Source organism: Plecotus auritus (genome assembly GCF_963455305.1).
Source record: "Plecotus auritus genome assembly, chromosome: 7".
Lineage (NCBI taxonomy): Eukaryota > Metazoa > Chordata > Mammalia > Chiroptera > Vespertilionidae > Plecotus > Plecotus auritus.
Genome location: NC_137774.1, coordinates 85,396,159 through 85,421,973, shown reverse-complemented (window position 1 = coordinate 85,421,973; position 25,815 = coordinate 85,396,159). Strand labels below are relative to the sequence as shown.

Below are 25,815 nucleotides of genomic sequence, written 5' to 3'. Positions count from 1 at the left end.
TATAGAAAACCTTTCAGGAACACTAGTATTCTATGTATTACTTTTTTTATATATATATATATATATATATTATTGATATTTCACAGAGAGGAAGGGAGAGGGATAGAGAGCTAGAAACATCGACGAGAGAGAAACACCGATCAGCTGCCTCCTGCACACCTCCCACTGAGGATGTGCCCGCAACCCAGGCACATGCCCTCCACCGGAATCGAACCCGGGACCCTTCAGTCCGCAGGCCGACGCTCTATCCACTGAGCCAAACCGATTTCGGCTCTATGTATTACTTTTTACTAACCAACTACGATTCAAGCTTTGCAAAATAATTTGATAATGTTTTTATTATGACTTCATTATACTGTATTGTATTTGGTTCATATTTGCTATTTAACATTATTCCAGAAGAACAACAATGAAGCACCTGATGACCTGTTTATAGTCTATGCCTGGTCTGGCAAGATTACTTACTGATTGTTACACGTACCTGTGTCTGTACCTGATAGTTACATGTACCACCCATTAGCTTCCTCTGGATTTTTTTTTTTTAATGTGGTATGTGCTCTAGCTAAACAGTGTGTACAACACTGCTATCTCATGCCTACAAATGTTAATACAGGTGTGAGGTTGGCATAGGGACTAAGTGTAGTTTACAGATTTTACTTAGTATAAATATTTTATTTGAAATCTATTTAATATTAAGCATCTATGAAGTATAAATAATTGCAGAAACAAATTCTGCCTTTCATATTTATTGTACTTGGCATTCTTTTCTCCTTTAAATAAACTCTCAATTACCATTTATACTTATAGTATATACAAACATTTGGTATTTAACATCTTGTTTCCTTTATTAGACTTGTTTCTAAATTACCACAAAACATAAACAGGTTCTTGATTAGATTGTTATTTTAAAATCCCTTATTTCGCCTGCCCTCCCCCATTAATTGTATAATCTTTTACCTCATATTTTAAAACATCAAAATTCCCCCTCTGCATCCTTCCTCAGAACCATCTCCAGCAGATCTGGGAGGAATTAAACCGGGTGTGCCACAAACATACAACCGTTTTTTTACTTAATGAAATATGAGAATATTGAACTTAAAGGCACATCTAACCAAAGAGCATCAGGCCTCTTGTTTCTGAATGGAACTGTGGTTTTTGAGGGGTTCTGTAGCACAGGACAGGGAATCTGTGACCACATGTCTTGCTCCAGCAATTGCATCCCCTCTGCCGGAGTGACCATGTTGGAGGGAGCCTGCAGAGCTGACTGTCAGCATCTGAGGCTTAGGGTTGTGTTTAGGGTGGGACCTTACTGGGCAGCTCCAGCCAGCTGTATCCAAAGGTAAATGTTAGGGGGCAATCTGTTTTACTTATTGTAGTCAACATAAAAAAATAGCTGGGCAAGTGACACCTAGAATAAAAGATGAAAATAAAAAGAGTACAAAGGCTCCCTTTATCATTCATGTTTTTCTGCATTTTTGTTACGAATATACGTGGTTTTAAACGTTCTCTTGGGACCTACATTCCTACAAGAGCTTAATGTCAAAAAAGGCCTCTAAGAGGCTTTTGTTAGTCGCAAAGTCAGTGCAGAGGTCCCTCGTTTCTCTCACGTACCCTTATCCAAGTGGGGATGACGGTGGGAGCGCTTCTGAAGGTCGGGTGCTCTTTCGTTCCTTCTCTGCAGAGTGGAGGTGGTGTTGCCCCCAGCTTTGAGGCGAAGCGTGCGCGGTGAAGTGCAGGTCTAGGTTGCAGGCGAGGAGCCCAGGAGGGAGGAGAAGGCGGGCTCAGGGAGCCCCTCCCTGGGGGCGGGGCCAAGGGCTTCTCCCCAGCCCGGCTCCGCAGCCTTCAGTTAGATAAAGCACTTGCAAAACAGACGAGAAAGCACCGCCCTATCAGCAGATTTCAAATGATTGCTTGATAAAGAAAGGCTCTGCGCGTCTGCCCAGGTCACTTCCCTCAAAACCGCGCGGCAGAACGTGGGAGCCGGCCCTCGGCCCCCTGCTGTCCGAAGGTTATAGCCGCGGGAGTCCTGGAGGCGGTGGCGGCGGCCCAGGAAGGAGCAGCAGCACCAGGGTAAGTTCGGGCATGTGTTTGTCACTCCGTGTGCCCAGCTTTCTGATTTACCCGTCTGCCGCGTCCACAATCAGCGCCTCTGTGATCCTACATTTATTTTTCTTAATCGGGATAGGTAAAGTATTTCATGGGATTTCAAGGCTGTCTTTTCATCAATTTACTTTCGTGTGGTTTTTACTTGTTCCATCCCACTGCTGCCTGTTACCAAACAGCATGAATGAATGATGCAATCCTGCACAAGGGAATCATCTGTGCAAGGTTAGAAAAAGCTCCAAATTTAGAGTTACAGTGTCTGACTTTGTCATCTTCTTTCCCATTAGAATTAGAATTTTAAATAAGTGCTAGTTTACCAGATACATTGTTGTAGCTGTAGAGATACAGCTTCAAATCGGGAGTTAAACAAATAATTATTTCATTCATAAACTTATTTACTCTATCTTCTGTATGTGCCTTGCACATTATGGTTAAATATTTGACCGGAGCCCGGCGTGTGGCTCAGTGGTTGAGCGTGGACCTATGTACCAGAAGGTAACAAACGGTTGATTCTAGGTCAGGACACATGCCTGGGTTGCAGGCTTGATCCCCAGCAGGGGGCGTGCAGGAGGCAACCAATCAATGATTCTCTCATCATTGTTTCTTTTTTTTTTAAATAAATCTTTATTGTTCAGATTATTACAGGTGTTCCTCTTGTTTTCCCCCCATAGCTCTCCTCCACCTGATTCCCCACCCCACCCCATGCCCTTACCCCCCTGCCACTGTCTTCATCCATAGGTGTAAGATTTTTGTCCAATCTCTTCCCGCACCCCTCACACCTCCTTCCCCCTGAGAATTGTCAGTCCACTCCCTTTCTATGTCCCTGATTCTATTATATTCACCAGTCCATTCTGTTCTTCAGATTTTTTATTCACTTGATTTTTAGATTCACTTGTTGGTAGGTATGTATTTGATGTCATTTTGTTGTTCATAATTTCTATCTTTACCTTTTTCTTTTTCTTCCTCTTCTTAAAGAACACCCTTCAGCATTTCATGTAATCCTGGTTTGGTGGTGATGAACTCCTTTAGCTTTTTCTTGTCTGTGAAGCTCTTTATCTGACCTTCAATTCTAAATGATAGCTTTGCTGGGTAGAGTAATCTTGGTTGTAGGTTCTTGCTGTTCATCACTTTGAATATTTCTTGCCACTCCCTTCTGGCCTGCATAGGTTCTGTTGAGAAATCAGCTGACAGTCGTATAGGTACTCCCTTGTAGGTAACTAACTGTTTTTCTCTTGCTGCTTTCAAGATTCTCTCTTTGTCTTTTGCCCTTGGCATTTTAATTACGATGAGTCTTGGTGTGGTCCTCTTTGGATTCCTCTTGTATGGGGTTCTGTGCGCTTCCTGGTCGGGAAGCGCACAGAACCCCATACAAGAGGAATCCAAAGAATTTCTTTCACCAGGTAGGGAAAGTTTTCAGTCATTATTTCTTCTAATAGGTTTTCAATATTTTGCTCTCTCTCTTCTTCTGGCACCCCAAAAATTTGGATGTTGGTACGCTTAAAGTTGTCCCAGAGGCTCCTTACACTATCTTCATATTTTTGGATTCTTTTTTCTTTTTGTTTTTCTGGTTGGGTGTTTTTTGTTTCCTCATATTTCAGATCTTTGGTTTGATTCTTGGGGTACCTTGATCTACAGTTGAGTTTCTATATTTTCTTTATTTTAGACAGTGTATGCTTAATTTCTGACTGGTCCTTTTCCATTTTTTTTGGCATTCTCATTAAGATCCTTAAAGGCAGACATCCTCAAACTACGGCCCACGGGCCACATGCGGCCCGCCAAGGACATTTATCCGGCCCGCCGGGTGCCGATGCCTGTCCTGCTTAGCAGCCGACTCGTCCTGGGCCCGCAGTGCGCATAGGAATTTGTTCATAGTTTTTTTTTAAACCATAGTCCAGCCCTCCAACCGTCTGAGGCACAGTGAACTGGCCCCCTGTTTAAAAAGTTTGAGGACCCCTGCTTAAAGGTCTCACTAAGTTCCTCAGAGGTTTTTAGCAGATTCTTGAGTAACCTTATAAATGTGGTTCTGAACTCTATGTCGTCCAGTAGTTTGCTTTCCTCCATTTTGTTCATTCGTGACATGTTTCTTTGTCTCTGCATTTTGGCTGCTTCCCTGTGTTGATGGAGTTGCTTTGTGTGGTAGGTGACCTATAGGGGCCAGTAGCTCAGCCTCCCCAATCACCTGAGGTGGACGCCTTTGGTGCACCCCTTTGTGGGCTGAGTGCAAAGTCTTGGTGTAGTTAAGCCTTGATTGCTGTTGGTACACTGAGAGGAATTGACCTCCAGGCCAATTGGCTGTGAGGACCCGCTGTGTCTATAGTGGAAGAACTGCTGCGCTGGAGACACACTTATGGTGCAGGACTTGTTTCAGTGGGGCTTTGGTGCTCACTGAGTCTGCCTCTTGAATGTGTCACTTATGGATGTGAGGAGTTGCAATCTGGTGTCTCACACTGACCACTAGGTACACTGGCTTCTGGATCTCCAATGGGTTGCAGGTCAGCTACTATCTGAGGCCACCCAGCAGGCGCTACAGTGACAAATACAGTTTTCTCCTTTTTGCTTGGGGTTTGGAGGTTTTGGAGCTGTCTGACCCGGGCTGCAAGTTTGCTATGTTAAGCTGCGATAGGGCAGGCCATTCATATGCTGAAGCCACTGCTTGGAGCTTGGGTGGGTTTGCAGGTTGTACGGGGCAGGGTCTCAGGGCATCACTAGGCTAGGGCGTGGCAAACAGTGATGGCTGCCAGTTAGCCGGCTCTGCGTCTCCAACCGCATCCCGAGTCCCGCACCCCAGCACAGTAAACAATTATTCCTGCGCGCAGCTCTGCAAGCAAGCCACCCTCACTTTCCAACCCGATGGCATACAGTCCAGCTTCTCCCTGTAGGAGTTTGGGTCCCCCGCATCTCCCCAGAAACTGGATTTCAGAGTAATCGGAGGCTTGTCTCCCTTCAGGTTGAAAAAAGCAACGCCTGCCGCCAGCCCGGATTGCGCGCCTCCGTACCTCAGCTTTTCAGCGCTTGTGCACCTCTCAATGCTCTTTTCTCTTTACTTCTAGTTGTAGAACTTCCACTCAGCCCGCTTTCCCGTGGTTCTGGGTGATAGATGTTTTGTCTTTTAGTTGTAGTTTTGAAATTGTTGTGCGAGGCAGCAGTTTATGTGTTTACCTACACCACCATCTTGGATCCTCTCCTCATCATTGATGTTTCTATCTCTCACTTTCCCTTCCTTTCTGAAATCAATTAAAAAATGTGTTATTTTAAAAAGATATACTTTTGCCTGGCTGGCGTGGCTCAGGGGTTGAGCGTCGACCTATGAACCTGGAGGTCACGGGTTCGATTCCCGGTCAGGGTATATGCCCGGGTTGCGTGCTCGATCCCCAGTGTGGGGCCTGCAGGAGGCAGCTGATCAATGATTCTCTCTCATCATTGATGTTTCTATCTCTCTCTCCCTCTTCCTTCCTGTCTGAAATAAATAAACTCAATAAAAATATTTAAAAAAAAACAACAGTGGTGAAACTTAGAGTAATTAAATATTTAAAAAAAAACACAAAAACATATACTCTCTTACCCTGAATTAAAAAAAATAAGTAAATAAGTATTTGACTGGTATTGGAATGAGGATCAGGGAAGACAATAATAAAATCCAAGATTTCTATATTTATTACAACTGCCTGGTGGGTTTTCATTATGATAATGATCATGGTCCTATCACTTCCATGTTGGTGAAACAAAGCATTTGGGGTGTTTTATGTTTTTAAGTGATTTGATACATACCTAATTTTTTTAAGCTAATGTTTTACTGATGTCTAATTTCATTCAATAATGTGCACCCATTTTGTGTACATTATGATGAATTTTGAAAATTTTATTCATACTTAGTCACCACCACAATAGAACACTTCCATGACCTCTGAACATTTCCGATGGCCTCTTTGCACTCAGGTACCCCCATCCTTAGCCCTCCTGACCTGATTTTTGTCATTTTTTTGTGTAATGCTTTTGTTTGTGTTTTCTAAGGTTTCATATAAATGGAGTCATATTGTATGCAGTCTTTTGTGTCTGGCTTCTTTTGGTCAGTATAGTGTTTTTAAAAAAATATATTTTATTGATTTTTTACAGAGAGGACGGGAGAGGGATAGAGAGTTAGAAACATCCATGAGAGAGAAACATCGATCAGCTGCCTCCTGCACACTCCCTGCTGGGGATGTGCCCACAACCAAGGTACATGCTCTTAACCGGAATCGAACCTGGGACCCTTCAGTCCGAAGCCAATGCTCTATCCACTGAGCCAAAACGGTTAGGGCCAGTATAGTTTTTTAAAATATTTATCGATTTTATAGCAGGTATCAGTAATTCATCCCTTTTTATTGCTGAGTAGTGTTCCATTGTGGGGATATACCACAATTTGTTTATCCATTTATCTGCTGATGGGCAGACATTCTAGTTCCTATCATAAATAAAGCAGCTATGAATATGTTTTCATTTCTATTGGGTAAATCTCCAGTAGTGAGGTTGCTGAGTCTTATGGGAATTATATGTTTAACTTTGTAAGAAACTGCCAAACTGTTTTCCAAAGTGGTTTTACCATTTTACGTCCCACCAGCAATCTATGAGTTCCAATAGTTCCACGTCCTCAACAATACTTGGTATTGTCACTTTTTTATTTTAGTAATTCTTCTTCCTTTTTTTGGTTAATCTTCACCTGAGGATATTTTTAGAGATAGTGGAAGGGAGAGAGAGAGAGAGAGAAGGAAAGAGAGAGAGAGAGAGAGAGAGAGAGAGAGAGAGAGAGAGAAACATTGATGTGAGAGAGACATTGACCAGCTGCCTCACCCATCCTGAGCCAGGTATCAAATCAGCAACCCAGCCCAGCCACTATGATTCAGTGGCTGAGTGTCGACCTATGAACCAGGAAGTCACAGTTTATTCCCGGTCAGGACACATGCCCTGGTTGCCGGCTTGATCTCCACTAGAGGGACATACAGGGGGCAGCTAATCAATGATTCTCTCTCATCATTATTGTTTCTGTCTCTCTCTCCCTTCCTCTCTGAAATCAATAAAAATATATTAAAAACAAACCTGCAAACCTGCAACCCAGGTACCTGTCTTTGACCAGGAATCGAACTTGAGACCCTTCAGTACACAGGCCAACACTGAGCCACATTGGTCAGAGCTCTGACTTATTTCATTTAGTATAATACCCTCAAGTCCATCCATGTTGTTGCAAATGGCAAGATTTCTTTCCTTTTCATGGTTGAGCCATTTTCCATTGTATATAGGTCTCACATCTTTATCTATTCATCTATAGACGGATACTTAGGTTGCTTCTACTAGTATATCTTGGCTGTTGTAAATAATGCTGCAGTGAACATAAGGGTGCATATGTCTTTTCGAATTAGTGTTTTAGTTTTCTTTGGATAAACACTCAGAAGTGGAATTGCTGGTTATAAGGTAGTTCTATTTTTAATTTTTTAAGGAACCTCCATACTGTTTTCCTTAGTGGCTGCACCAATTTGGAATCCCACCAACAGTGCACGAGGGTTCCTTTATCTTCACATCCTCACCAACACTTGTTTGTTGATTTATTGATGACAGCCATTCTGACAAGTGTGAGGTGATACCTCATTGTGGTTTTAATTTGCATTTTTGTAATGATTAGTATCATTGAGCATCTTTTCATATGTCTATTCGTCATCTGTATGTCCTCTTTGCAGAAATGTCTATTCAGGCCCTTTGCCCATTTTTAAAAATTGGGTTGTTGTTGTTTTTTGGTGTTAAATTGTATGATTTTGTTATGTATTTTGGACATTAACCCCTTATCGGATGTATCATTGGCAAATACCTCCCCCCCTTCTTTTCCCCCCTCTGATGCCTGAGGACTTATTCCTATAGTTGATTTCTAGTTTCATGCCACTGTAGTCAGAAAATATGCTTGATGTAATTTCAGTCTTCTTGAATTTATTGAGGTCTGTTTTATGGCCTAATATGTGGTCTAGCCTGGAAAACGTTCCACGTTCCTTTGAGAAAAATATGTAATCTGCAGTTTTGAGATGCAATAGTCTATAAATGTCTTTAAGTCACTTGAGTCTAATGTGGCAATATAGCCATTATTTTCTTGTTAATTTTCTGTCTAGATGATATATCCATTGTGGTAAATGGATTATTAAAGTCTCCAACTATTGTTACCAGAAAGGGACTAGGTCTGGAGAAGGTGTGCCTCAGGCCGGCCTGTCCTGTGTGAGTTCTTGACTTCCTGCAGGAAAGATTTCACAACACCAGTCCAGGTGATTTTGAGAGTACATTTATTAAAGCTGGGGACAGTGAAACAAGGAAGGGCCTGGAACAGTGGTCGGCAAACTCATTAGTTAACAGAGCCAAATATCAACAGTACAACGATTGAAATTTCTTTTGAGAGCCAAATTTTTTAAACTTAAACTTCTTCTATCGCCACTTCTTCAAAATAGACTCTCCCAGGCCGTGGTATTTTGTGGAAGAGCCACACTCAAGGGGCCAAAGAGCTGCATGTGGCTCGCGAGCCGCAGTTTGCCGACCACTGGGCTAAACCATTCATTCTTAAGTGTCCTTGGTTACAGAAGACAGGATTTTGCGATTTACTAGATTGTTGTAAACTGCTTGGCAGTTGAACTATGTCTCAATTTCCCTAGTCCTCTTGTCCTGGCTTACTAGCCAGTCTCAAGTGGTTGAGTACCCTGAACCCTTTTTGAGCTCTGTAAGGGCCGTATTTGAACCTTGTGAATAGTTTTCATTCTGGCTCCCTTCCTTTCCAATCTCACCTTTGCTTTTCCTGGCCTTGTGTTCTTAAACGTGTCCTTTTATCTTTTGGTTTTCCTCATAGATTTTGCACTTTTACCCACATCTATTTGCAGTTTTAATTAGGAGGACTGTAATTCAAGTGGTAGGCTTTGTTCCCCTGTTGGCAGCGGGACGTCTCTGACTGTTCTTGGAATGCCGAGCACTTGGACTCCTCAGTTAGAAGACAGCAGGGGCTGTTTTGCAGAGTCTACAAAGTACCTTGTGGGCGTTTGCATTTTGTTCTTCCAGTGGGTCCTCTTTCCCTTTTCCTCTCCTTTGTACCCTGCTACTCAGAGGTAGGTAATTCCCTGTCACACCTGAAGCTTTTGCAGAGTCAAAGCCACAGAAAAGAATGTGTTTCACCCCTGTCCGGTGCTAGAAGGAGGCAGAGGTCAAGCGTGTCCCGAAGAAAGCAGTCTTGGGAAACAGTCCTAGGAGGAGGGAGAGTGAAGCCAGACAGTCTCCCTCTTTCTAATCATGTGTCTGGACCTTGCTGTTCATTTCCTTGTACTTTGTTTCTAGGCTCTTTTTGCTCTTACAGAACCCACAGGATCTCAAAGAAATTTGTAGTCAGAACCTTATGCTGCATTTTTGCTGAGGAAAGAAGCAGGAAGAGAAGAGCGTCTCCTAGGAACCCTGCACTGGAGGAACGTGAGTCGGATTTGTCTTTTGTTGTTGTTCTTGTGTGTTTGTCTATCAGTTAAGTAGTCTACTCACAACTTTAAAATTTAAAAATTGTCTGCTGCAACCTTTGTGGAACGCATAAAATCTCAGGTTCCCCCTTTTTTATCCTAAAATGTACTATAAATGGGACCCCTAGTCCTAGTTACAGGGAATACATTTCTAAAAATATTTTTTTATTGATTTCAGAGAGGAAGGGAGAGGGAGAGAAACATCAATGAGAGAATCATTGACTGGCTGCCTCCTGCACGCCCCACACTGCGGACTGAGCCCTCAACCTGGGCATGTGCCCTGACCGGGAATCACACCGTGACGTCCTGATTCATAGGTCAATGCTCAACCACTGATCCACGCTGGCTGGGCTACAGGGAATAATTTTGACTCTCCTCTGATCCAGAAGCTTCTCAGACTCCTTTGTTCATTGTTTCAACTGCCTAAAGGGCCTGAAACAGACTCACCCCTCCTGCCATATTGGCTATATTCCAATAACACTTTATTTATGGATCCTGAATTTTGAATTTCATGTAACTTTTATGTGCCTATAAAATGAAATAATCAGAGTCACTTTAAAATGGAGATGGAGCTGTCATCCCAGAGGGACTGTCTTACTCATCTTATGTCTCAAGCCTTTGTAATGTTAAAACTGGGCAAAATAACCTTTGGACTGGGCCTAAAGCAGCATTGTGTCCCCAGCATTGTGTCCACAATATCACTGTATGATATTGTGACTTCAGGGACTGACCGGACTGAAAATTAACAACATTCTTTAGAATTAGCGCCACTATGTTAGCTTGTCTGCACCTATAGAAATTCCTTCTGTTGATGTAATTGGTCTCCTTTCCTTTCTCATAAATACTCCTTGACTTCTAATCAGAACACTATTAAGGTTTCTTTTTGAATCAGTGCTTCCCCAATTAGGTGACATGTCACAAAATATTATTCTTCTGTTGATTTACTATTTTAAATGTAAAAACTTTTGGCCTGTGCACCTAAGGGTTGAGGGTTCCATTTCCAGTCCAGGGCACATACCTGGGTTGCAGGTTTGATCCCTGAGTCCCAATCAGGGCAAGTCCTGGAGGCAACCAATCGATGTTCCTCTCTCACATCGATGGTTCTCTCTCCCCTTCCCCTCCTCTCTCCTCCCCTCCCCTCCCCTCCCTCTCTTCCACTCTGAAAATCAATGAGAAAAAATATCCTCGGGTGAGGGTTAACAAAAAAATAAAAAACTACTCTTCATAGGCCATACAAACACAGGTGGCAGGCTGAATTTGGCCTACTGGCTGTAGTTTGCTGACCCCTGGCTTAAAAGACATTTTTTTCCAGGTCAACTTTGAACTGAGTCATTCTGCCAAATGCATTGGTTAGAAATCAGTTAGGAAGTGAGTTGGTCATCTCCTGTGAGTCTGTTTTCAGCTGATGGCTGTTCTAAATACAGATTATTTATATCTTTCATGTGGCCCTGTCCATGACACATTACTCTCTTTGGGGCAGACTGGCCTAGGCAGCCTCTGGGATCCCGTCCATGCCCATGATTCTAGTCCGATGATTTTTGTAAAAAAGAAAAAAACCTCAAAATTATTTTTGAAACTGTCCTCCATAAGCTTCTGCGATGCTGTGGTCTCCCAGAGTTTCTTCCTGCAACCTCTCCTTTTCCTTTTATTTCCGGGATCCTGACTTCAAGGTTCCATTCCTGGGGGCTCTGTCCTCAGCCCTCTTCTCCCTCTTCTCCACTCCAGTGACTGTGCTCAGGCCACACCTTTAGTTACACCTTGACACTGGTGGCTAACACGTGTATGTTTAGCTCTGACCTCTCTTCTGAGGTGTACAGCCTTTCCTAAAAGTTAAAATCCGAACTCCTTAGCCTGACCCAAGGCCCCTCTTGGTCTGAATTCCTTGTGCACTGCCCGGCAGCTTTCAGCACGTTATCCATTATTCTTCCACCATGTCTTTGGCCATGCCTTTCCCCCGCCTCCGCCATCACTGCCCTTTCTCCTGGTCTCCATCTCCCTCCTTCCTGCTCCCAGCACACACCAAATTGATACCCTGCCCTTTGAGAACCCACTCAGAGGGCCACTTGCCCCTCAAGATTCAGCTCATATGCCCGTGCCTCCTGGAAGCCCTGTTTCATAGATAGGATTAAATGTTTTCTTTGTGTGCCCATAGTATCTTATGTACATTTCTATTTATCACTTGCTGTATTGCTATTATTATTATTCAGAAACAGTTGCATGTTGGTTGAACACCAAATATATTTACAAGTTGTCACCTTTAGTAGACTGAGTTGTTGGGAACAGACTTTTGGGTCTGCTCATCTTTGTAGCCCCAGAGCCTGACGTTTAGAAGGTGCTTAATTTGTGTTAAAAAATGAATGAGTCCATGCTTTTGTGGGCTGTACTGAGTTTGCTGTAAATCAAAGTACTTTGGCATTAGTAGGCAAAATTGGGCCATTTTATGCTTATATTTTATATTCTTAAACATATTTATCTTTTTTTTTTTTGGTCATAGGGAGAAAATTCTTCTAAGGATGGTGTCCCACTCAGAGTTGAGGAAACTGTTCTCCTCGGCCGATGCAGTGTGCTTTGATGTGGACAGCACGGTCATCAGAGAAGAAGGAATTGATGAGCTGGCCAAAATCTGTGGAGTGGCGGATGCTGTGTCAGAAATGTAGGAGCAGTATTTATTCGCTGTATGAAAGGATAGAGGAGTGCAAAAGAGATGAACTTCTGGATGACATGCAGGATCAGAGCCACAGCTCCCTGATTTTCGTCCCTGGTTATGAAACACAGGCAGGAGGCTCTTTCTTCCATCACTTAGAGCTGTGTTGGGTAGTGTTCATTATCTACTCGTCCACTTTCACTATACAGATATTTAGGGCAAAAAAGTTGCTTCTGACAAACAAATATGGGTAAGACACTCTCTTCCCTTGGTCAGGGAACCATGGCCGTCACTAGCCAAAGAGGACGACTTGGGTGGGTTCTCCAGTGTCCGGTGCTTCGTGTCATGGTTGGAAGTGTGGCCTTAGAGGTTGGCTGGAAAGCTAGTTTTGGTTCAGAGTCTCTCAGGGGAGGCCTGGCGGAGAGCCCCTCCCACCCCCCTGCCCCCTTTAGCACTATCTGCCATCGCCAGGTCATGGACCATTTCCTGTTCAGCTGCATTTGATACAAGACATGTCCTAAAATATTATGTGATTCTCAAGCAAACCTTCAACAGTTTGTTCTCAGGCCTCGCTCTCATGGCATCATAGCTTGGCTGTTGTGCAGTGGGGCTCTGGGTAGGACCTTACTCATGGGTGGACGCTGTGGGAGTTCCTGGGGGGGCAGTTAGGCATGTAAACTCCGGGAACAGCTGACTTGGCTGGCCTGACTGTTGGGTCTTCCTCCTAGGACAAAGCGAGCCATGGGCGGGGCAGTGCCTTTCAGGGCTGCCCTCACCGAGCGCTTAGCGCTGATCCAGCCCTCCAGGGAACAGGTGCAGAGGCTCATAGCCGAGCACCCCCCACACCTGACCCCTGGCATAAGGTAAGAGGAACCCTGGTCTGGGTATATTGTCTATCAGCACCTGCATCCTTCTGAGGGCACCTCACCATTCCTTTATTTATTATTTTAATGAGGACAATATAAGTTTAACTTCAAAACATTTTTTTTTTTACTGTTGACACTATTATAGATGTCCCCCATTTCTCTGCCCCCCTTTGCCCACTTCCAGCTCCCCCCTCCCTCTGGCCATCACCACATTGTCAATGGGCGGTGCATATATGTTCCTTAGCTAATCTCTTCACCATCTTTCTAGTTCCTCCCTCACCATTACTTTAGAGTTCCCTTCTTTGTGGTTCTTTTGCCACTTATATAAGAGACCCTGCCCATGTCTGCCTTCCCTCTCTCGCTAAGGAGAGATTGAGTCTCCTCTTCATCTTGTGCTTCTAGGTCTAAGGGCAGAATACAGTTGTGGAATGGTTTCCTAAAACAGTCAAGTCCCACCCTTTAATGTATAAGTGCATTTAGAAAAACATATATAAAACATTAATTCACCAGGCAATATGCTTTGTCCGATGTACCTTGGACAAATGCATTCATGAGAAAAAATATATAGAGATTTTAGATTCCTTTTTATGTTTTCTCTTTTATATTAATCAGTGTTTGGTATTTCATATTTCTTTTTTGCAGGGAGCTAGTAAGTCGCCTACAAGAGCGAAATGTTCAGGTTTTCCTAATATCTGGTGGCTTTCGGAGCATCGTAGAGCACGTTGCTTCAAAGCTTAATATCCCATCAACCAATGTATTTGCCAATAGGCTGAAATTCTACTTTAATGGTAAGACTTGAATGGTAACATTTCCCTTTCTCATCAGTTTTAGTTTTCAATATTCTAGGTAATATCTGCTGGAATGCAACCTAAGTGAAGAGTCATCAGGGTTAAATACTGAGATAAAGAATTCTCCCGACTGATATCTTTTGCTCCTTGGAATCCTTTGCTCAGCAAAATACACTTAGGGCATCATCTCTCCTAGCTTTGATATTCATATAGTCATCTATCAGGATGCAAATGCCTGCACTTAGTAAACTGTTAATTGCCATGTGAGTCACATGACTTATTTTGTTATGCATTATATTTCCGTTTTATGAGAGCTCTCTTGTGTTTGAATCAATTTAGACCCAGGAAGGAGAGTTCACTTGTTAGTAAGTCACTGCACTGTAGCTGCCTCTAGAGGTGACTCTGGCCCCTTTAAGGACCATCATGAAGCCACAGCTGTAGTTTTCTATGATCTTTTTGTTGTTGTTGATAATCCTCACAACAAGGATATTTTTCCGTTGATTTTTAGAGAGTGGAAGGGAGGGGGAGAGACAGAGAGAGAGAAACATCGATGTGAGAAAGACACATCAATTGGTTGCCTCCCACATGCGCCCCAACTGGCACCAGGGATCTAGCCTGCAACTGAGGTGCATGCCCTTGACGCGCTAACACTGAGCAAACGGGCTAGTTTTCTGTTATCTTTTGATGTCTCCAGTTATGTCAAGGGATGGCTGACATTCTTAAACCAAATAACTTTAACTTAACAATTTAAAATGTGTTAAAAGAACACTTTCAAGTGGTATATAGATAAAGATAATTAGAGAATGAATATGGTAATTACTGTAAGAATGAAATAATTGGTCAAATATAAGTTGGAATCTTATCTGAGATGAAATTATGTATTAATTTATTTAAAAAATTTTTAATATATTTTTACTGATTTCAGAGAGAGGAAGGGAGAGGGAGAGAGTGATAGAAACATCAATGATGAAAGAGAATCATTGATCTGCTGCTTCCTGCATGCCTCCTACTGGGGCTCAAGTCTGCAATCCAGGCATGTGCCTTGATTGGGAATCGAACTGTGATCTGGTTCATAGGTCAAGGTTCAACCACTGAGCCACACTGGCCATATTACTATTTCATGCTGATCTGCTACCTTAACGTGGTTTGAGAATTAATACACTAGAAGCTTAGAGGATAGAACTCATTTACCCAAGGTGTAACATAAAGGAGTGACATAAAGTGACATAAAGGAGTAACCTTGTATTCGTAATTTAAAAGCAAAGCTTGCTTATTCTGGGGAACCGGTGTGGAAGTCCAGGCTGTGTCACTTCACTGAAGACCATTCTTAGCTTTCTCAGTGACCTTTAAGTGAGGATGTCATCTATGCAAAAAGCTGACCCTAGGGATACAATTCTGTGTGTCTAACAGTTTTAACTTCTCTTTTAAGGTGAATATGCAGGTTTTGATGAGACGCAGCCAACAGCTGAATCTGGCGGGAAAGGAAAAGTTATTAAACTTTTAAAGGAAAAATTTCATTTTAAGAAAATAGTCATGATTGGAGACGGCGCCACGGACATGGAAGCCTGTCCTCCCGCTGTACGTAATGAGCGTTCTGATCCCTTTCAGGTTGGACTTTCATTTTAGCTGATACAGAACTCAGTGGGACTTATGAGAGTTAAACAAATCAAATATCATCAGAAGAGAAAAAACAATAAATAAATAAAATTTAATCTTAATAGGTCAGATGACCTTTTGCAAACTCAAGAAAGTTTGCAAATAAGGAACTAAAAACTTTTAAAACTTTCAGCAGCCTCTAGTCCCTGCTGCATGGCCACCTCTTAGCCCAAGTGCGCGCTCACGTAAGCCGGCTTTATTTCCTCCAATAATTCCACAAATAACACAGCTCTTGTAACTCTCCAACATTTTTATGTACCCTTATAATTGATAAACTATTTCCTCATCCACGATGTCATTTAATCCTCACAACAGCCCTGTGAGGTGAAGTATTATGTCCTCTTCACTGCTTGGGAACTGAGGTTCATGGAGGTTGGATACATGCCTATGTGAAAGGATTTTATTCTTCTGAACTAGTGATGTTTTCTCAGACCACCAGGAAACAGATGCTATGTAGCAAGGGTCCTAAGTATCAAATGTGTCCATTTCACATAGGACTCTGCCTTTATCGTCTCATTCTAACTTAATAAAAACAGAACCAAAAATACAGTGGCAAGCTCTTTTACCACCTTACTTCCTGAGATCTAAAAATAGCAACTGCCTTTGTAAATGATTAATCAAAAGTGGTTAAAGCTCTTTTGGTAATCTTATAACATTGCTTGAATTTGTTCAAGATAACACATTTTTAGGTGATTTGCCACCACATCGGGGTTGACTAAGTAATGAGCTCCGGGCTAGTGTAATGAGGAATACACGGACATAGATGTAGTGTTCTCTCAGGGAGCTCCCAGTCGTGTCGAGATATGACAAATCATAACTTCCAGATCAGGATTTGTAATTATCTTCCAAAATTACAAATAGCCTGAATGAACCAGCAGAAGGGGTGCGCATGCAGGTGTGCTGCTCTGGGAAGGTGCTCAGAGGCAGCTGTGACCTACAGGAAGGTTAGCAGCCACCACACGTGGGCCTGGCAGGGCTCAGGGGAGGACGTTTGCAGAGCGGGGAGGCGGCCGGCAGAGGGGGATGTATCAGGCATAGTTCTGGGCTGGTCAGGGGCAAGGACCAGCAGGAGTGGGCTTTCTCTTCAGCCACCGCTGAAGACCCTACACTCCACCAGGCGTGAGTGTTACCTTAGGTCATGGGAAGCCCTAGGAAGCTTCTGGAGAGAGAAGGAATGAGTCAGTGTGTTAGGACAGCTGAATTGGTGCTGGCATGTGGAAAGGGCTGCCACGGAGGCAGGAAGCTCAGCAAGGAAGTTAAATTTAAAAATATATATTTTTATTGGTTTCAGAGAGGGAAGGGAGAGATAGAAACATCAATGATGAGAGAGAATCATTGATTGGCTGCCTGCTGCACGCCCCCTACTGGGGATCAAGCCCACAACTCAGGCATGTGCCCTTGACCGGAATTGAACCCAGGACCCTTCAGTCCACAGGCTGACGCTCTATCCACTGAGTCAAACCAGCTAGGGCGAGGAGGTTAAATTTAACCAGATGGTGAGAATCTAGTTATATTCCTCCCCCTCCCCTTAGTATGGTATGAACATTAAAATGAAGAGAAAGAGCAAGTAAGAATTTTGTGCTTCCAAATTAGTGTATATCGTGTCTATGTCCTGACAGAAAAAGAGGAAATACCATTTTATTTTATGTTTTTATATATATATTTTATTGATTTTTTTTTTTTTACAGAGAGGAAGGGAGAGGGATAGAGAGTCAGAAACATCAATGAGAGAGAAACATCGATCAGCTGCCTCTTGCACACTCCCTACTGGGTATGTGCCTGCAACCAAGGTACATGCCCTTGACCGGAATCAAACCTGGGACCCTTGAGTCCGCAGACCGATGCTCTATCCACTGAGCCAAGCCAGTTAGGGCGCAAATACCATTTTAAAAGACTTGGAAAAGGGCCCTCACCTGACTATATTGTATTGGCACCCTGATCTCAGACTTTTAGCCTTCCAGTCTGTGAGAAATAAACTTCTGTTGTTTATGCACAAAAACAACACAAAAACCATTGAGTAAAAGAAGGTATCACTTAATAGAAATTAGTGAAACAATATAACTTTTTAAAAACATATATATTTTTATTGATCTCAGAGGGGAAGGAAGAGGGAGAAATAGAAACATCAGTGATGAGAATCGTTGATTGGCTGCTTCCTACACGCCCCACACTGGGGATGGAGCCCACAATCCGGGCATGTGCCCTGACTGAGAATCGAACTCTGACCTCCTGGTTTTCTTTTTTTAAAATAAATCTTTATTATTCAGATTATTACAATTGTTCCCCCTTTTTCCCCCCATAGCTCCCCTCCACCCGGTTCCCACCCCACCCTCTGCCCTTACCTCCCCCACACTGTCCTCATCCATAGGTGTACGCTTTTTGTCCAGTCTCTTCCCGCACCCCCCATACCTTTCCCCACAAGAATTGTCAGTCCACTCCCTTTCTATGCCCCTAATTCTGTTATATTCACCAGTTTATTCTATTCATCAGATTTTTAATTCACTTGATTTTTAGGTTCACTTGTTGATATGTATTTGTTGTTCATAATTTTTATATTTACCTTTTTCTTCTTCTTCCTCTTCTTAAAGAATACCTTTCAGCATTTCATATAATACTGGTTTGGCAGTGATGAACTCCTTTAGCTTTTTCTTATCTGTGAAGCTCTTTATCTGACCTTCAATTCTGAATGATAGCTTTGCTGGGTAGAGTAATCTTGGTTGTAGGTTCTTTCTATTCATCACTTTGAATATTTCTTGCCACTCCCTTCTGGCCTGCATAGTTTCTGTTGAGAAATCAGCTGACAGTCGTATGGGTGCTCCCTTGTAGGTAACTAACTGTTTTTCTCTTGCTGCTTTCAAGATTCTCTCTTTGTCTTTTGCCCTTGGCATTTTAATTACGATGTGTCTTGGTGTGGTCCTCTTTGGATTCCTTTTGTTTGGTGTTCTCTGCGCTTCCTGGACTTGTACGTCTATTTCTTTCACCAGGTGGGGGAAGTTTTCAGTCATTATTTCTTCAAATAGGTTTTCAGTATCTTGCTCTCTCTCTTCTTCTGGCACCCCCATAATTTGGATGTTGGTACGCTTGAGGTTGTCCCAGAGGCTCTTTACACTATATTCAAATTTTTGGATTCTTTTTTCTTTTTGCTTTTCCGGCTGAGTGTTTTTTGCTTCTTTGTATTTCAACTCTTTGACTTGATTCTGTGGTCCTCTAGTCTGCTGTTAGGTCTCTGTATAATATTTTTTATTTCAGTCAGTGTGTGTTTAATTTCTAGTTGGTCCTTTTTCATATCCTCGAGGGTCTTGCTAAGTTTATCGGCCTTTTCTAGGAAATTCTTGAAAAACCTTATAACCGTGGTTTTGAACTCTATATCCAGTTGTTTGCTTTCCTCCATTTCTTTCATTTGTGATCTGTTTCTTTGTCTCTGCATTTTCGTTGCTTCCCTGAGTTGGTAGAGTAGCTTTGTGTGGTAGGTGTCCTCTAGGGCCCAGTGGCTCAGCCTCCCCAGTTACCTGAGGTGGACACTCTTGGTGCACCCCTTTGTAGACTGTGTGCTCAGCCTTGTTGTAGTTAAGTCTTTTTTTTTTTTTTTTAATATATTTTATTGATTTTTTACAGAGGGGAAGGGAGAGGGATAGAGAGTTAGAAACATCGACGAGAGAGAAACATCGATCAGCTGCCTCCCGCACGCCCCCCACTGGGGATGTGCCCGCAACCAAGGTACATGCCCTTGACCGGAATCGAACCCGGGACCCTTCAGTCCGCAGGCCGACGCTCTATCCACTGAGCCAAACCGGTTTCGGCTGTAGTTAAGTCTTGATTGTTGTTGGTATCACTGGGAGGAATTGACCTCCAGGCCAATTGGCTGTGAGGATCAGCTGTGTCTATTCCGGGAGAACTTCTGTGCTGGAGACAGCCTTATGAGACAAGACTTGCAAAATTGCGCCTCCTGACCTCTGCCTTCCACAGCTCCCGAGTCTCAGTGTGCTTTCTCTTTTCCTGACAGTCCAGATTCCCCATGAATGAGTCTGGTTTCCCAGCGTCTTGCCTGGGACTGGAGTTCAGTGCTGTCGGGAGCTTCCTTCTCCCTCCCGTTTTAGAAAGCCAGCCGCGCACTCAGCCGTCCGTGCACTCAGCCGCCCGTCTCTCCATGCGCTCGTGTGTCTCTGTACCTCAGCCTTTTGCAGCTCCTCTGATTCTCAATGTGCTTTCCTCTTTTCTTCTAGTTGTAGAATTTCCACTCAGCCAACTTTCCTGTGGTTCTGGATGGTGTCCGTTTTGTCTTTTAGTTGTAGTTTTGATATTGTTGTGCGAGGCAGCAGTTTAGGTGTTTACCTATGCCGCCTTCTTGGTTTCTCCCTGACCTCCTAGTTTTTAGGTCAACACTCAATCACTGAGCCACAACGGCTGGGTGAAACTTATAATCCTATATAATAAAGAGGTAATATGCAAATTAACCCTCACACCCTTACAAGATGGCTGTCTACGACCAGGCCAGCAGGGGGGTTAGTGAGGGATGACCAAACGACTGAACAAGCAGGCTGCGTGGGGCGACCAGGCCGGCAGGGGGGTTAGTGAGGGATGACCAAACGACTGAACAAGCAGGCTGCGTGGGGCGACCAGGCCGGCAGCGGGGGGCAGTTGGGGGCGACCAGGCAGGCAGGCAGGTGAGCGATTAGGAGCCAGCGGTCCAGGATTGTGAGAGGGATGTCCGACTGCTAGTTTAAGCCTGATCCATGGATTGGAGAGGGTGCAGGCTGGGCTGAGGGAGATTCCATCCACACCCCCATGCACGAATTTCGTGCACTGGGCCTCTAGTTTTAAATAAATGTAATGATGGAAAGTCCAACAGAAATCGGGGTTGTCATCTCCTTCAGCCCAGGGCAACACCTCCTGAGGCAGGAGCTGCGCAGGTTCACCCAGGCACCCGGAGGGTGATGCCTGCTGTGGTCCTGGTTCCCGGCCCTGGCGAGTTCCAGGGCACACAGGCTTCCCTTTGGTCTCCCCTCTGAGGTTTCCTGGACTGGGTGTGATTGCTGTGTTGTTTAGAACTCAGACATTTACCACCTGATGCGTCTTCATTGCTGTAAGCAATTGTCTTGTTGAAATTGCTTCTGTTCTGGAGGCCCACGATGTGCAGGGGGATGGCTGTGCAGTGGTGCCCTCACTCATTGGGCGGGAAGGGGGCTCACAGGGAGCTCTGGAGACACCAAGTGACAGTTGGCTCATCTCTTTTTGCACAAACAGTTTATTCTTCCAAATGACACTTACTGCCCTAGGCTGCTACTGCATGTTTTTGCTTCTCTATTTTGATTATTTTTTTCTTCTTTTTAAAAAAGCTTAACCCTGCCCCTTGTTTGGTCTTCTTAGGATGTTTTCATTGGATTTGGAGGAAACGTGATCAGGCAACAAGTAAAGGACAACGCCAAATGGTACATCACTGATTTTGTAGAACTTCTGAGAGAACTGGAAGAATAATCAATTTTTATATAGTTCACAACAACTTCAGATTTTTAAAAGTTACACAGTTTGATACTGTTTGTTTACAATTGCCTACTGCAACTTAATGGATACATTTTGGTACTGATTATCTGTACTTCCAAACTTTAGAAAGTCGCTTTTTTAAAAAACTGTAGTTCAGCATTATTATGACCATCAATTACCTGGAGAGTTTTATAATCTGAATTCTTTATGTATTTTCCTATCTTTATTTTATTTGAAGGTTTTTAAAGATGGAGAGTAAATTAAACACCTTCTCTACTGGAAATGTGGATTAGGCAGTGAGTTATTAGAAAATTAATATTAAGTGAATATTAGTTTTCCCTTTGATATATAAGTAAAAGTTTATCCATGTATCAGAATGAATTTGTGGAGTTTTTATTTCTTCCTGTCCAATGTATTTCAGTATCCAATACTTCAAGTACTTCCAGTGTTTGAGTAGAAACAACCTTGGGGCAGGCAAGGAACTGGGGGTGAAGTGGAGACCCCTCTGAGCACAGGGCAGGGTGCTGGTCATGTGTTCCCACCACAGGGCCCCACTCACCCACCCGCCCTCCACCTGCTGAGTGAGCTCTGGGCGATGGAGGATGGGAGCTTTCATTGTCACTTGGAATTGTCCTTTAGGGAATGTTTACAAAGGCTTCAAACAAACAAACAAACAAACGAAGGGGTCTTAAACAAAAGTTCTGATCCTAAAAAAATGGGTATTTGATAGCCACATGAAGTAAAAGAACTGAAAACAAGTTTTACTCATTCCAACTGAGGGTCAGCACTTGCCCCTAAATGAATTAAGAAATTCTCCTAAGAGCACAGATGAACCGTTTCTTACAGGTGACTTGGAATGACTTGGAAGCCAGGTTCATGTCTATTCTGAGCAGTGCCAAGAAAAGGAAATTTCAGAACATGGCTTTCAAAGTATGAAATTATATGCTCTCTCTAGAGGAAAAATCCAGTGTGGATCAGTGATTAAAGCATCAGCCCACACACTGAAAGGCTGTAGGTTTGATGTCCAGCCCTGGTCAGGGCGTGTGCGGGAAGCAGCCAATTGATGTGTCTCTCACACTGATGTTTCTCTCTCCCTCCCTCCCTCCCTACTTCCCTTCCACTTTCTCTGAAAAGCAATGGAAAAAATATCTTCAGGTGAGGATAAAAAAAAGATGGATTTGGGAAGAGGCAGGCAATGGGTACTGTGATTAAATAGAAGAGGCCAGAAGGGTTTAATATTGGAAATTATTTGAAAAATGTATAATATAACCAAATAATCATATTTGGTCAAGTAATCAGGTAATTATTTAGCCAAATAATCAAATCGGATGAATCAGAGTTCCTTCAACATAGAATGTCGATGGGAGACATGAGATAGGTTTGGCAACATTTAAATGAGATCACCAACAAGGGGGCGCTTGTTCCTCGGTTGTTCCTCATGGTGAAAGCTCCCTGGCAGCTCTCCCAGAAGCCGTCTGGCGGCATTTGGACTCGAGGCAGTCCTGTGCTCTGGGCAGGACCAGGCAGGCCGGGTCTGGAAGGCGCTGCGGGCTGCCTTGGCTTTGCCACCACCCAGTGTGCATGAGCTGGAGCGGGTCCTCGCCGGGTAGGCAGAGGCCTGAGAAGCTGTGGCCCCGTCGGAGCCTGCCATCCACAGGGAGTGGCCTGAACTGAAGGTGCACATTGAATTTGGCTCCAAGGAGTCTGATCTGCTGAGAAATCATGATACCCACATAAAGCCTTTCCTAGCAGCGACACAACCCCTCCTCTGGCCCACAGGCTCCCCAGCTCCCAGCCAGTGGCACAAAAGCAGCTCTCACAATTCCTTCTTTGTTGTGTCCAAGGGCTGAGTTTGAAATGAGGCAACAACTGCGCTCACCTCTTTCATGCTTTTTTTTTTGGTTAAGATCTCTTTCTTTATTCATTAAATTAATTGTGAAGTTTTATAACATGCACAAATCTACTAAACAGTAAGCAGTTTAAAAAAAATTCTTTATTGTAAGTATCATGCTTTTCTGACTCATGGGAAACCGCTACAGAATGGCTCTCCCAGAAGTGATGTATGTGGCTCCACTGGGACGAGACTCAAAGAAGTGGCGGTATTATGTGGCTTCCTATCCTGTGACACGTCTGTCTTGTTGATTATCAACACTGCTTATGTAAACAAAACAGGTAGGAGTGGGAGTCATAAAATTAAGAATTGAAATTTGTCATGGCATTAAGTTGAAATAAGTCCCTCAAAACTTTTATTTGGTTAGAAAACCAAGGCAACCCCGTGGCCTTCATCCCCTTCCTCACCCCCACCTCCTTAGGTTGGACTCCTGCTAAGAGCCTTCTCTGTCTTGTACTTGGAGACAAGTGCTTCTGCAGGCCACCTAGGGAGGCTCACCTGGCTGCCACTCCCAAAAGCAGGGGGCAGGATGCTAGGTCTGGGGCAGGGGCTGCAGGGATTCAGGTGGTCAGCCTCAGTAAGTGATGGCTCACACGTGATGGCTTTTGCCTCAGGATCTTTATGATCAGGTTCAGAAAACGTGGGGAGTTATCTGACCACCAGTCACACTGTTTATTTCACATTTTCCAAGGTGTTTTTATGTTTTCTCATGAACTTCACAACCCTGAGGTCAGCAGTATTGAAATCACGGTCCTTTATAACAGATGGGAAACAAGCTCACAACCATCAATGGTCACATTCAGAGCTGGAACCCAGGCCATGATTCCACAGCATTCTTTATCTGCTTCACTAGAGTTAAGCCAAGAGCTTATTAACATTGTGATCACAAGTGTCAATATAGATTAATCCAGTAGAGATGAAATCTGACTTCCTATAATGGAAAGCCTATTTTGCAAAAAATTCATGTTTCATTTAAAAAAAAAAAAGTATTTTTATTGAGTTTAGAGAGGAAGGGAGAGAGAGAAACATCAATGATGCGAGAGACTCATTGATTGGCTGCCTCTTGCACGCCCCACTGGAGCCCGCAACCCAGGCATGTGCCCTGACTGATTGAACTGTGACCTCCAGGTTCATAGGTCGCCGCTCAACCACTGAGCCACACTGGCCGGGTTCCAGTTTCATTTTTTTTTTTATGTATTTTATTGATTTTCTACAGAGAGGAAGGAGGAGAGGGATAGAGAGCTAGAAACATCGATGAGAGAGAAACAATCGATCAGCATTGCCTCCCTGCACACCTCCTACTGGGGATTGGGATGTGCCCGCAAACCAGGTACATGCCCTACTTGCACCAATAGAACCTAAAACCGATTTCCTTTCCCACTTCCGCAGGCCTATCCTCTAGAACCCACAAATCCAAAACCCACGTTAGGCCTCCATTTCATTTTTAATGGTCAATGAACTCTGGGAAAAAGTTATACAGTAAATAGTTACTCAATACTGAACATAATTACATATCAGTCTTCAGTCTTCCAATACTGACATACTTCTATTAATTTTATTGTCTCTTTTGAATTTTCCTGAGCTTTAGCATATTAATTTCTAAGGATTCTAGACTTGTATAAAAATAGTATGACTAAAGCCCTGGCCGGTGTTGCTCATGGTTGTGTCACCGCCCGTGCACTGATAGTTGCCTGTCCCCATTCCCAGTCAGGGCACAAGCCCAGGCTGCAGGTTTGATCCTGGGGTAGGGGGTGTGCAAGAGGCAGCTGATCAATGCTATGCTCTCACATCAATGTTTCTCTCTCCCTTCCTCTCTCTAAAAATCAATGAACTTTTCTTTAAAACAATGTGAATGAATAAAGCCCCTGCCCTGCTTTCTGAGAGTCCCAGTTGTTTTCTAATTAGAGCTGACAGTCTTCATACTTTCTATTCCTTTCTTCCTTTTCTCTCTCCTTTTACTTCCTCTCTCATTCCTTCTATTGAGTCAACAAACATTATTATTGAACATCTATGTCTCAGCCAGAAATCGAAAGTATAAATTTAAGAACAAAATTTTAATGTAGAACTGAAAAAGGATCTCTCATAGGCAGTCGTGAGAACGAGAGAGAAGAAGCAGGTTCCGGTAAGGGCGAGTCTGGAGCGGAGCCAAGTGTGGGTCTAGGAGGCCTTTTGAAAGTAGTAGGGTGATATCACATGAGAGCCCATTAAAAATGAGTTGGCTTATACAAGCAATATTCGCCAGACTTATACTCAATGAATGGGAAATGAGATCAGAAATTTTTAATATTGCCTGAAAATTAATAGTGGTACAAAAGAGAACAATTTATTCTATTCAGGGGTTTAATAAAAGGATTTCACAAAGTGGGCAGGAAATGCTAAAATAAAGTGATACTGATAAATTAGCTTCACCAGCAAACTGCTTTTCAACAGTTTTTCTACCTCTTCAATTGCCAGTGATCACTTTCTTTCACACCCTTAGCAACATTAGCACTCGATGATGGCCTCTTTATGCTTTAAATTGTGCTAATCATCCATTTAGCCAGCAACAAGAGCAAAAAACGCCCACAAAAATATTCACATCACAATTTCTTGAGATTTTAACAACGGGAGGTTTAGCTGTAAACTGACTCGCATTCTCTCCTTTGTGGCCGAGAGATGCCTTTTGTCATGATGATGTACCTGCGTGAAAGGTTTAACAAGCGAGACATTTCTCTGTGAACAACTTGGTCCAGAACCAAGTTGTTCGAGATGGGAGGTGTTTGAGAACCGAGGTTTGACTGTATTTTACTCTGTAGACTCACATATGACCACTGAACTGGGACAAGATATTTTTCAAGAGCAACAGGGTCATTCTCAGCACAAGTTCATAAAAAAGATCGCAAGCATG

General features: G+C 43.3%; 1 protein-coding gene across 2 annotated transcripts; it reads left to right on the top strand.

Moving 5' to 3' along the window:
* The first annotated feature begins 1,798 nt into the window (after positions 1-1,798).
* Positions 1,799-21,412, top strand: PSPH (phosphoserine phosphatase). 2 transcript variants are annotated; one of them, XM_080680623.1, is made up of 7 exons: positions 1,799-2,070; positions 9,452-9,561; positions 12,097-12,255; positions 12,975-13,109; positions 13,755-13,900; positions 15,330-15,478; positions 20,924-21,412. In XM_080680623.1, exons 3-7 carry the CDS (start codon positions 12,116-12,118, stop codon positions 21,029-21,031), a joined length of 678 nt encoding a protein of 225 aa, XP_080536749.1. In that variant the 5' UTR covers positions 1,799-2,070; positions 9,452-9,561; positions 12,097-12,115; the 3' UTR covers positions 21,032-21,412. The 2 variants fall into 2 exon arrangements, with proteins under 2 accessions (XP_080536749.1, XP_080536748.1); XM_080680622.1 differs by having other exon boundaries at positions 1,849-2,070; positions 9,433-9,561.
* The last annotated feature ends 4,403 nt before the right edge of the window (positions 21,413-25,815 follow it).

Coding starts and splice junctions, on each gene's coding strand:
- PSPH (XM_080680623.1), top strand. CDS start 12,116: ATGGTGTCCCACTCAGAGTTGAGGAAACTGTTCTCCTCGGCCGATGCA. Junction 13,901..15,329: donor GCTGAAATTCTACTTTAATG/GTAAGACTTGAA, acceptor TTCTCTTTTAAG/GTGAATATGCAGGTTTTGAT. Junction 15,479..20,923: donor TGGAAGCCTGTCCTCCCGCT/GTACGTAATGAG, acceptor TGGTCTTCTTAG/GATGTTTTCATTGGATTTGG.